Source organism: Misgurnus anguillicaudatus, chromosome 6 (assembly GCF_027580225.2).
Source record: "Misgurnus anguillicaudatus chromosome 6, ASM2758022v2, whole genome shotgun sequence".
NCBI lineage: Eukaryota > Metazoa > Chordata > Actinopteri > Cypriniformes > Cobitidae > Misgurnus > Misgurnus anguillicaudatus.
This window is the reverse complement of record NC_073342.2, coordinates 21,530,160-21,542,461: the sequence shown is the minus strand read 5'-3', so window position 1 is coordinate 21,542,461 and position 12,302 is coordinate 21,530,160. Positions and strand designations below refer to the sequence as shown.

At 36.6% G+C, this 12,302-nt stretch overlaps 3 protein-coding genes across 8 annotated transcripts in view; 1 reads left to right on the top strand and 2 right to left on the bottom strand.

The window, feature by feature from the left end:
• The window catches only part of LOC129434396 (creatine kinase U-type, mitochondrial), a 368,704-nt gene that overhangs the window by 167,524 nt on the left and 188,878 nt on the right, over positions 1-12,302 (bottom strand). The gene's annotated exons all lie outside the window — the stretch shown is intronic.
• The window catches only part of prr5l (proline rich 5 like), a 133,698-nt gene that overhangs the window by 59,420 nt on the left and 61,976 nt on the right, over positions 1-12,302 (top strand). The window lies entirely within an intron of this gene.
• Positions 4,474-12,302, bottom strand: part of tafa5b (TAFA chemokine like family member 5b) — a 46,738-nt gene continuing 38,909 nt past the window's right edge. For all 3 annotated transcript variants that reach the window (XM_055192151.2, XM_055192152.2, XM_055192153.2), the window contains exons 3-4: positions 7,208-7,335; positions 4,474-5,440 (exon numbers count right to left, since the gene is read on the bottom strand). In XM_055192151.2, the coding sequence (XP_055048126.2) occupies positions 5,432-5,440; positions 7,208-7,335 (137 nt within the window). In that variant the 3' untranslated portion in view covers positions 4,474-5,431. The remainder of the gene's footprint in view (positions 5,441-7,207; positions 7,336-12,302) is intronic.

Genomic DNA, 12,302 nt, shown 5'->3' with positions numbered 1-12,302 from the left:
AATGTAAATGGGATTTTAAGGGAACTGGCAAAGTCTGTAATTTTTCTCATTTGGTCCACGGATGAGTGAGCCAAGCCGGTGAGATTTGTATGGGAATTTGAGATGGTTCAGTGCAACATGTCAAACCCTGATTATGAACTCAAGAGAGGCTTTTTACTTTAGCCAATCATCTTTGTGCGTCACCGCTGCCTTTCTTACAGGTCGTTTAAGTAGGGCTAATAGTTTGCAATGACATTTCAATAGATAAAAAAGATATCAGTGAAATGACAAAGATGATAACTAGACAACAGAATTATCGCTGCATATAAAATAGATGATTTAAGAAAACAGGATTAATCAAATAATGTCAAAGAAAATCAGAAACTAATAATTTAGAGGTTTCAATGTCACTGTAAAACAGCCCCCTGTAATGATTTTTAAATAGAAGCGTGTCATTTCTGTGCCACCAAAGGAAGGAAATAAACTTGATTGTTTTCAAGCAGGTTTCTCAAACACACCAGTCATCCATTGGTTTAAAAGTTATAGTCCTGCCCCAACTCGCCATTGGCTGACCCAAACAATGTTGCTACAGTATGTTGGTTGAGATTCTCACAGAACAAACATATGAGGAAATGCACGGGTCCTTGAAATCCTTGAAAGTTTGTGAATCTGGATCAATAAAATTCAAGGCCCTGGGAAGTTTTTGAAACTATACGTACATAAATACAGGTCATTAAAAGTGCTTGAATCTATTTTATGAAAGAAGTTTTCTGGAAAAAATCCATATTATTCCCTGTGTAGTGTAAATTCTAGACTTTTTAAGCACACGTGCTAAACTGTTCGCTTTAAATGCTTATATCTTCTGTATGCGAATGTTGATTCATACCAAAATGCTTTTTTTGCATAGTTGTGTTTGACACATGAAAATATCTCGGGTTACGTATGTAACTGTTGTTCCCTGAGAAGGGAACGAGACGCTGCGTCTCCCTTGCCATACTTCCTGCCTCCATGTAACGCCATCTTTGGCAATATTTCAGATAGCGATACTTCCTGGCTCCCGCGTCACCCTGTCTTTGTCATTAAGTCTCACCATTGGTTGAATTTGATATACACATTCAGACGAACTTACACCTGGAGGCGTCCCCAAAGTGTCACCGCAGTGACGCAGCGCGAGTTTCCTCGAAAGGGAACTGTAACAATGTATCTTACAAGGTAACACGATGTAACCTTGCTCTCACTTGCAGTGTATCCCCACAATTAGTCCTTGAATTTTAGGTTATTGGACCTGGGAAGTCCTTGAAAGGTCCTTGAATTTGAAGTTAACTAAGATGTGGGAACCCTGAAAACATTACATTACAGTATATACTGTACAAGGCTCGACATTAACGCTTGTTTAGGACAAGTGAATGTTTTGGATGGGCAAGTGAAAGACAAGTAACTTGAAAATGCCCACCACAACATCCGCCACAAATAGATTTTTGCACATCACACTTTTCACTAACCATGGCGTCAGTTGCTCTGCTGCGACTCTGACCCCTCATTATACTTGATGGACTTTCGGTCATTTTTAGATGCAGAGCCATGCCCACAGTTACAAAAATGCTGTGCACACCACCACGCTTTGTTACTTGAGCGCAGCTTAGCATATTATTACCCATTATTAGATACCCCATTGGATGTACTGCCACAAATAAACTGTAAATCTGTGGGAAAAACTGAAACATAAATAAAAAAGTAACTGATTTTATTTGTGATATAGCCTTTGTTCTATACCAATCACATATAACCAAATTGACATGGCTAAAATGTCATTTTTATCTCTGGGCAAGAAACTTTTTAACTTGGACAAGTGGCTGACAAATGTACATCTCCGAAGGACAACCACATGACGATGCTTAATATCAAGCCCTGCTGTATCCATAACTCTATTGCCATCTCTGTTTGAAACATAATATTGCAGGTTTCTTTACATACTTATATTTATGTATAGACGGTTTCAGCAAATGACAGCATAGACAAATGGCTTTGTATGTGGCCCAAACTTAAATTCCAGTAGACTTCTACAAAGAATAAATAACAACAGAGTTCCTCTAGAGTAGATTTTTTTTATGCAACATAAATAACAAATAAATTATTTTAGGTAAAATCATAGCTAAGGCGTATTAATTACAACACTTTGAATGTATGAAATGTGAGCTACAGATCCTTGAATTCCTGCTTGCCAAACATCTCTTCACACAACAGTGATCCATGCTCACCGTCTCCCCTCATATTTACAAAACTGAAATTTTTTTATTTTCTCCAAGGTATTTGTTCTATAGGTCAGTTTAGCACAGATTGGAAGTTAAAGGAATATTCAATTTTCTTAAAAGAAAAATCCAGATAATTTACTCACCACCATGTCATCCAAAATGTTGATGTCTTTCTTTGTTCAGTCGAGAAGAAATTATGTTTTTTTGAGGAAAACATTGCCGGATTTTATTCATTTTAATGGACTTCAACAGAGCCCAACATCCAATACCCAACTCAACACCCAACAGTTTCCTCAACAGAGTTTCAAAGGACTATAAACGACCCCAAACGAGGCATAAGGGTCTTATCTAGCGAAACGATTGTCAATTTTGACAAGAAAAATAAAAAATATCCACTTTTAAACCACAACTTCTCGTCTAGATCCGGTCGTGATGCGCCAGCGCGACCCCACGCAATATGTCATGATGTCAAGAGGTCACAGAGGACGAACGCGAAACTCCGCCCCAGTGTTTACAAATGTGTTGAAAGAGGACCGTTCCCACATTTTTGTATGTCAACTGATACTAATTAATGTCTTTGTGTCAGTTTATTGTTTACAATGGTCCGCAAATGTGCGTTTTATATATGTAACACGTGACCTCCCTACGTCACTATGCATTTACATTAGGTTGCGCTGGACCGGATCTAGACGAAAAGTTGTTGTTTAAAAGAGCATATTTTTTATTTTTCTTGTCAAAAATGACAATTGTTTCGCTAGATAAGACCCTAATGCCTCGTTTGGGATCGTTTATAGTCCTTTGAAACTCCGTTGAAAAAAACTGTTAAGTGTTGAGTTAAGTATTAAATGTTGGGCTCTATTAAAGTCCATTAAAATGAGAAAAATCCGGCAATGTTTTCCTCAAAAAACATAATTTCTTCTCGACTGAACAAAGAAAGACAACAACAGTTTGGATGACATGGTGGTGAGTAAATTATCTGTATTTTTCTTTTAAGAAAATGGAATATTCCTTTAACTTTGGGCCAGGTGCATACTGCATAACCTGGGCAACATGTGTGCGTTCAATGAAACGTCTACATTAAAGGGGACATTTCACAAGACTTTTTTAAGATGTCAAATAAATCTTTGGTGTCCTCAGAGTACTTATGTGAAGTTCTAGCTCAAAATACCATATAGATAATTTATTATAGCATGTTAAAATTGACACTTTGTAGGTGTGAGCAAAAATGTGCAATTTTTTGGGGTGTGTCCTTTAAAATGCAAATGAGCTAATCTCTGCACTAAATAGCACTGTCGTGTTGATTAGTGCAGATTAAGGTGCGGTATTATCCCCTTCTGACATCACAAGGGGAGCCCAATTTCAATGACCTGTTTTTTTACATACTTGCAGAGAATGGTTTACCAAAACTAAGTTACTGGGTTGATCTTTTACACATTTTCTAGGTCGATAGAAGCACTGGGGACCCAATTATAACAGTTAAACATGAAAAAAATCAGATTTTCATGATATGTCTCTTTTAAAACAGCTGACATTTCCCACGAAATCCGATCTGACGATTCAACTTATTTATCATTATTGTAAGCTTAGCATTGTGGATCATAAACCGTTTTTAAAACAGTCGTTTTTAACCAAAACAAGTTACAGCTTTAATTATGAAACTATGTCACGTGACATAACCTGTAAAGCTGTAAATATGCTTTCGCGATCCTATTAAAAACCAACAAAGCAAGCCAACAGCATTCTCCTTCAAATCCTCGTAAACACTTTAAGTACTTTTGGGCTGAGGCGAGAAGGGGGGTCTGATATTGGGGGGGCACTGCGGCTGTAGCCGAGAGACGTTGTGTGTAATGCAGCCTGTTAGTGATGTTAAATGAAGCTTGAAGCCTGGCTGACAGCAGCATTCCTCCATAGGCTCGCCGCTGAGAGAACAGAAGAAGATAGGCCAACAGGGGCAGAGTAATGGCCTAATAGAAGCCACCCAGGACATGAGTCGTTCTGCAGCGGACGCTCCATTATCTCATAAAGGCCATTATCTTAATGGGGTGACCGTCTCGATATGACAGATATCACAGAAGGACTGACATATAAACAGTCTTTATATGATGAATTTGCCAGAGTGTACAATCGCTGCGGTAAAACATGGACCCAAAAGCGTTTACTCATGTATATAACCTTGTCAAGGTGGATTACATTTGACTTTGTATCCGTGAATGGTGTCACAAAGCAAAAGTTGACTCACAAGTACACCGATACACTAGACTTTAATGTGTACTTTCATATTTCTTTACCTGTCATCATCTACAATCTCTTGCGATGAAATCAACATGTGTAAATAACGTTCCAGGACATTGTTTTTCATGAATCCACCCTTTATGAATTGGATCACATTGTCAGTGTTAAATAAGGTTTGCTACAAAGATACATCATATAAAACTGTTAAATATATATAACTTTATGATTTTGAAAATACATAGGATGGTTTCTCCCAAAGCAGACATCTCTGCTAGTATCTTCAGTGCAGGCAGATGATGTTTGATAAATCACCCGCCGTGCTCACCGTGTTTCCAAATTTCTGGCTGATTTCAGTTCATTACACAACAATGGCAGATTTACAATAGGAGAAAAGCCAACAGAGGACTCGCTTTCAGCGTTAATGTTTTTGTTGTCCATTTGTGTGCGCTCGGTTGGAAAAACTCCTCACCAAGCTCGTGTATGCGCGCGTGCGCGTGTGTGTCTGTTTTCACTTGCGTTCATCCAAGCAGATGTAGCCTGTGTGTTTGTATTCATGTTGGAAATCCGTCTCCGCAGAAAATTGTTTCTTTGGTCTGTAAAATTTCACCAGATCCTTACACGCAGCCAGGTTCACAAATTGTTTTTCGTCGGTCACGTCAGTCATCACACTTGATCGTTCGCCAGTTTCGGCATCTGTGAACGAAAGCGTCGGCGAGTTCCCGCGGAGCGACGGCTCCAGCTTGATTGACAGCACAGGGGAGATCCGTTCCTCATGGTCCATGTAAACTCCATAACGTGAGGTGCTCACCCTTTATCTTATGAAACTGCAGGACTAATGGAGATACTGACAGACAGAGCTAACTGGACTATGATGAATGCTCCCCTTCCCCGCCCAGCTGTAGCTTTGGAGTATGAAGAGTTGCTTCCATACGTGTCGCCTCTCTCGGGAATACCGCTCCCCACTGGCGTCAGGATACCTGGGATATAACACAACAGTTAGTCCAACGTGATTGATTATGACTTGAGAGGTTGTGCCAAATCCTATCTCACCTGGACCCTACATTCATTGGCTGAATTGATATTCTCTTCAGTATCTCATTAGTAATATAGCAAAATATTGCCCTATAAAAATAGCTTTATGATCGGTATGTGCTCATATGCATCTATATTTACATTTTTTATGTATTTTATAATATTAAAGACACAATGTATAATATAATTAAGTAAATAATAATGTATATATTAGCCTTTAAATCTTTAATTAAGGCCTATATGTAAAAAAATCCTGTGTTGGTTCTTCTCACACTATAAAAAATATATTCAGGATGACGTTAAAACAACTTGGTTTTGCAAGTCAATTCAACCTACTAGTTTAAGTTATGACCTATAAATAATTGGAAAAACTTATAAAAACAAGTTAAAATTGTTTAATTAGCTTTAAAATATGTTGATTTGAAAAAACACACTTTTTTACAGTGCATGGTTGGGTCAAATATGAACAAACCTCTATGCTGGGTTTATTTAAAGTGCACCTATTTCATTGCTAAAAAAACAACGTTATTTTGTGTATTTGGTATAATACAATGTGTCTGTGTGGTTTATGGTTCAAAAAACACATTATTATCCACATACCGTAAATTTTTGTATCTCCAGATATACTTTCCCTACTGAAAAATCCAGCAAAGACCAGCATAAGCTAATAGCTGGTTTTAGCTAGTTTAAGGTGGCAGTAGCTGGTCAAAGCTGGTCCTTCCAGCCTGGCAAAGCTGGTGGGTCAGCTGGACTTCCAGCTTAAAAAGTGACCAACCTACACCAGCAATACCAAGCCTGGAGACCAGCTAAAACCAGCTCACCAGCTTATGCTGGCCTTAGCTGGATTTTTTAGTAGGGGTCTTCCTGAAACGCACTGATTTTGTACAAAACTCATTGATTTGAAAAGCGCTGTGTCCCTGATTGGCCAGCTAATCTCTACATTGTGATTGGCCCGAATACCTCTGACGTCAGCTGGAAATGTGACACTCTGTACCATGTTTGAAAGATTTGCTCAAAAAGTGAAAGAAAAGGACAGCACTCACAGTTCAAATTGCAAAATAGCGCTAAACGCCCTTCTTCAGCGTGTAATGGCGATTTCGGATTGTCGGAAATCGCCATGACACGCTGAAGAAGGCCGTTTAGCCCGAATCGTTCGTTGTTGCGATTAAACTCTATTTTCGCAATTTGAACTGTGAGTGCTGTCCTTTTCTAACACTATATGACATTATTTACATTGAGGGATTCAGCACCCAGTTTAACTTATTCCATTTAATTAGTTAACTTACAGGCTGAGTCCAAAGCGGGAGGAATTATGATAATGTTGGTCTTGTCTACATCACTAATCCCAGGAAGTAAACTGTTGCCTACAATCCGTGTGTTTTTTGTAGTCCAAGAAAAGAGATTTACGTTGGAGACGATAACTTGCGTAATCGTTTACTTTGGGGTATGTAACTTTTGCATATCGTTAACATGTACAAATACACACTTACACACCAAAGGAAATGTAAAATCATGAATTGGACCATAGGTGCCCTTTAAACCAGCGTTTGGGTTTGTCCATATTTTACCCAACACCCAACCCAGCATTTCTAAAGTGATAGCGATATCTATAAAGGGTTCAGTGCACTATACTGTTCTATTGACAAGCAGCTCAACATTTCAGTAAGTCCTAAATTTATGTTATTTTTTATGGAAAGATTTACGCCACTTACTGTGGTGGTTTTCACTCGGCCGCTTGGCTGTGCACACGTCCAGCCTGTCCTGTTTACCAAGAGGTCACAGCCTTCATCATCCAAACATGGCATCATTTCACACCACTGCCTGTTCCTCACGATTTGAACTGTTCGAAGAAAATATATATTAGGATCGAGAAATGAACGAGAATAAGAAAATTTCTATCATTCATGCATTTTTTTTAAACAACTCTATACAATAAGAAAATAATATGTATATGTATATATGTATATATATATATATATATATATATATATATATATATATATATATATATATATATATATATATATATATATATATATATATATATATATATATATATATATATATATACAGTACTGTGTAAAAGTCTTAGGCCACCATGCCAGAATTAGATTTGTTGTTTTTGCAATGTTATAGTGATCATATATAATTGTTTCTCAGTGTCTTTAATAGAATACATCCAGAAAATACAGGAAATGTGTATATAGTATTAAAAACTGTATAAACTCCCCTTCCACTTGAGCAATAGCAGGAAACTGCAGGATCTGTTAAACCTAAATAAAATTAAATCCTAATTTCTAATTTTAAAGAGTCTTTTTACGTCATTCTGCTCAAAAACGCTCAAGATGTGTTTAGTGACAAGAGAGGTCACACTAAACACCGACGATGCCTAAAGAAAACATTTCCCAGGCAGCAGACAATGCTGGGCCAGATCCACTCCGGATTAGCACCGGATCCGCAGACTTCGGCCCTGATCCGGTACAGAGTCGTCTGCTGTCTGGGTTAGTCCTGATTTTTTTTTTTTTACATATTTCCTGTATTTTCTGTTTGTATTTTAATACAATAGATTGAAAAATAAATATGGATGGACATTAAAACTTCTAAAACAACAAGTCTGATGGTGGTTGCCTAAGACTTTTGCACATTACTGTATATATTCTTATGCAAAATGTACTGCACTGTGCACACTAGTGTATTTAGAAAGTAAATTGTGCAAGTTTTAACCACAGCTCTTTGGTGCACCTTAAGTAAAAATACAAATAAAATACAAATCTTTTTCTAAAAAAACACATTTTAGTCTTTTATTATATTGCCATGAAGACTAAGTCTTGTTTACCAATAAGCAGATATAAAATGCTGGTAGAAATTCACATTACTGCAATAAACTCGCAGGTCACGACTCGTAAACGTAAAAACATTTCATATAACAAAAGCAAATACGAATCAAAGAAACGAGATCCCGCACTTGACCTAATATCCTGAGCCTTTCTCTTTGAAACAGATCGCTGAGGTCCAACGCAGAGTTTTTTTTTCCTGAGGTAGGATTGTTTTTGTACTTAATCAAACTTAAATGTCTATTTATAATATCTAGGGCACCCTTACATGTTCATTTGCATACCATGACACCCCAATTGGCCCTTAGAGAGAGAAGAAAGGGCGGGTGGAAGGAAAACAGAGAGAAAATGAAAGGCAGAGAGAAAGAGAGTGCGATTGTGAGGTAGAGGAAATGATAATCAGAGTGAAATATAACCCAAGGAAGCAAACGTACATAAATATCAGGGTGGCAGCGCTGTACCATTCGAGGGAGGCTAACAAAGTGCGCCGAGAACAAGAAGATACAAATGGTGAAACAAAAGAGGCGAAATGTCATTCTCGCCGAAGTTAGAGGCACGTCCTTAAAGGTAAAAAATAGTTTTGGAGATGGCTTACAAACTGGAAGTAGTTTGTTATATGTAGTAAATATTTCCCTCACAGCGACTACTCTGGGGACTAGCTTCATCTACTAATCTCTAACATTAGTATTCACAGTTATGCCCCGGGCCATAACGACAAATAAAAGAGCCTTTCATGCAAATTTGGTACGTCTTCATTTCGTAGCCATGATTCACAAAACCGTAGGTTGCAGGCGGTGGTGCTGTTATCTATGTTTTTACATTAGCATGCGACACGACGACGAGTCTGGTGCATTTTTTAGTTTTGTTTTTCAAATTTGGAATTTATTGATCAATATTTAAGAGAAACATTTTATTTATGACACATGATTGTAGATACAGCATGATTAAAAGATGTTCATAATTTGGTTACAGAAATATAGTATCTTGTAACTTTAACTAAAAGGGAATTTTTTGAAACACAGACTTTTGATGTTGGCTTAACAAAGCTTTAAACAGTTTGTATAGGCCTTACATATTATGAATATTTTAAGATCTATACAGCATAATAAGGTGAAACTGATAAGTGATACTAAGAGATAATAAGTGGTTGCTAAGGTGTTCTAAGTGGTTGCTAGGCAACGCTTATAAGACTTAGATCATTTGTTTTATTCTGTGTGCTAACTTGCGTGTTGTGAGGCACTTTGAGGTCGTTGATCATTTGGTCCCTATCTCTCATGCAATGTCAATTCACTGCAGACTTTAATGATGCGTGACAGATCGTCAAAAAGATTTTAATTCTTTAAAGAAGTCAGCAGACAACAGTTAAGTATTGTCCTGTCAACAGACAACACGGTTAGATTTCAGACTTCCTCTGTAATGAGCTGTCCTCCATCTCTTGGTACAGCTTAAAGATTGTCATTCATCTGACGGCAACCGCGCTGTGACAGAGAGCACAAAGTGCTTGTGAATCAATACATCAAAGCTTCATTTTTTTTTTTACTTTAGAGTTGTTGAACAAAAAGGCCCAGAAGTAATATAGAAGCTATTTACTGACAACCCAAATTTTCCAAAATTATATAAGCTACAAAAGATTTGTTCATTTATCTAATGCTAAATAAAAACAACATCTTAGAAGCAGTAAATAATAGCAGATTGGCATCACAAATTCAAAACACAATCCTGTCTGGATGAAGAACACAATCCTGTCTTATTGAAGACGCTGGAAATTGAATCACTTGTATTATAATCAGTATATTGTAAGTATTTGCACGCAGAGCCTGACGTTGAAAAAGGCAATAATATAACAAATACCAAAATAATCCCTGTAATAAATTCTTATTTGTGAACTGCATGTTTCTTCATTTATACAGATGGCATGCATCTCTCCAAAAATCTTCTCCTTATTCTTAGTGCAAAACAAAATATCTCATTGTGGCTTGTCAGCAGGGGTTCTGCACTTTATACTAACAATCAAACGTTTATTGATCATAATAATTCAAGATAATAAAAATAAACTGCATTAGGAATTCAAAAAGGAAAAATCGGTGCCCTTTGAGGCAGCTGAAAAGTTTTTTTTGTGACTATATATGGTTAAATAGATGCAAGATAAATAAATCTGAATAAATCTCATTATGCAAAAAATCAATTTAGTATGCAAACATTACAATGATGTTATTTTGGATGATGAAGATTGTAATTAAGTCAATGGGGGATATGAAATGGTGGTAACATCAATATGATAAAAGGCAGTGATGTTTAAAACTATGATATTTATTATTCAGAATAAAAAAAATCTACACATAATGAGTTTTAAATATGAATATAATTACTGATTAAGTAATATAGTTTGTTTATCAAACTGTATGCTAAGCCATACAGCAGCTTGCAGCATTAATATAAAATGTACAAACACGTGTTCATATCATGCAATAAAAATTCAGATTCAATCTGCTTCATAATATAAATGATAAATACTGTCCTGCAAGCACTGTTATTTTCCAAATCCGAAATTCATTTTCCAAACAAGCCTAAATTTGACTTGTAAAATGTTCATTATGTTCTGATGAAAGGTGGGTCCTGTCCTCAAGGCTCTGTCATGCCTGGCCTAGTTAAGACTTTAGCCGTGACTGATGGCCCATGCAGAGACCGGACTCAAGATTTATCAGGACAATAAATGAGATGGGCTTCTCATTGCAGTAGAGCACGATTACTCAGAAGTTTGGCATAGAGGAGAGCATCAAACATCTGTCCATACTACCGCAGATACAGGTTGAGTGATTTCAGGAATGGTGCATACGCGTATTCCAAACAGCATTCCTTAAACAAGGAAATGTCCATAATTTACAAGTAACACATGTTTTTCTTTCTAATTAATTCATGAGCTCGCAAATCAAACAGTTTCTAAGCCCAAGGCCCTTCTGTTCACAATCCTAAGCTTCACTATAACGCCATCAGTGAGAAGAAATGTGGGAATTTAAGGATGTCATAAATCGCATAGATAATGAATTTGATGTGACACCGAAAAACAGCTAATATTTTCCATCTATTGTTGACATGACACTATTGTTTGCTTACCCGGAATGCAGTGCGAGTTTTATGCGATGAGATAAAAAGATAAAAAAAACTGTGTGCTGTGAAATAAAGCCAAGACAACATTTCTTGCTATTGCATTGTTTTCATGAGTCGCACTAAAAAACAAACAGCGCTAGTGCAGCCCAGTTTATGTAGGAATTTTGCTCAAGTTTGAATCTCCTTGACTTGAATTCACATTTGGCATGCTGAACCTATATTGAAAATGTTTTCATGCTCAACTTTGGGATCTCAAAGCTTACAGTGACTTAATGACAATATGCATTGTAACACAGTTTAATAAAATAAATTATATTTACATTTTAATTTAAAAATGCATTAAATATTTAAATATGCTGGCCTGCTGCAAGAACAGAAACACTGCTTAACTCGTAGCTTAGCAAGTCGCTTTAATAGCACCCATGCAAAACAAAGCTTATCACCAAATACTGTAAATTAGTGTACGTTCATAAAGGAATTTTGCTCAAGTTGCTCATAAATTCACAAGTTTGAATCTCCTTGACTTGAATTCACATTTCGCATGCTGAACCTATATTAAAAATCTTTTCGTGTTCAACTTTGGGATCTCAAAGCTTACATTGACTTAATGACAATGTGCATTGTAACATAGTTTAATGAAAGAAATAATATTTACATTTTAATTTAAAAATGCATTAAATATTTTAATATGCTCACATGCTGCAAAAACAGAAACACTGCTTAATTCGTCAAATAACAAATCACTATAATAGCACCCATGCAAAACAAAGCTTATCACCAAATACTGTAAATTACTGTAAGTTCATGTAGGAATTTTGCTCACGTTGCTCATGAATTCACAAGTTTGAATCTCCTTGACTTGAAT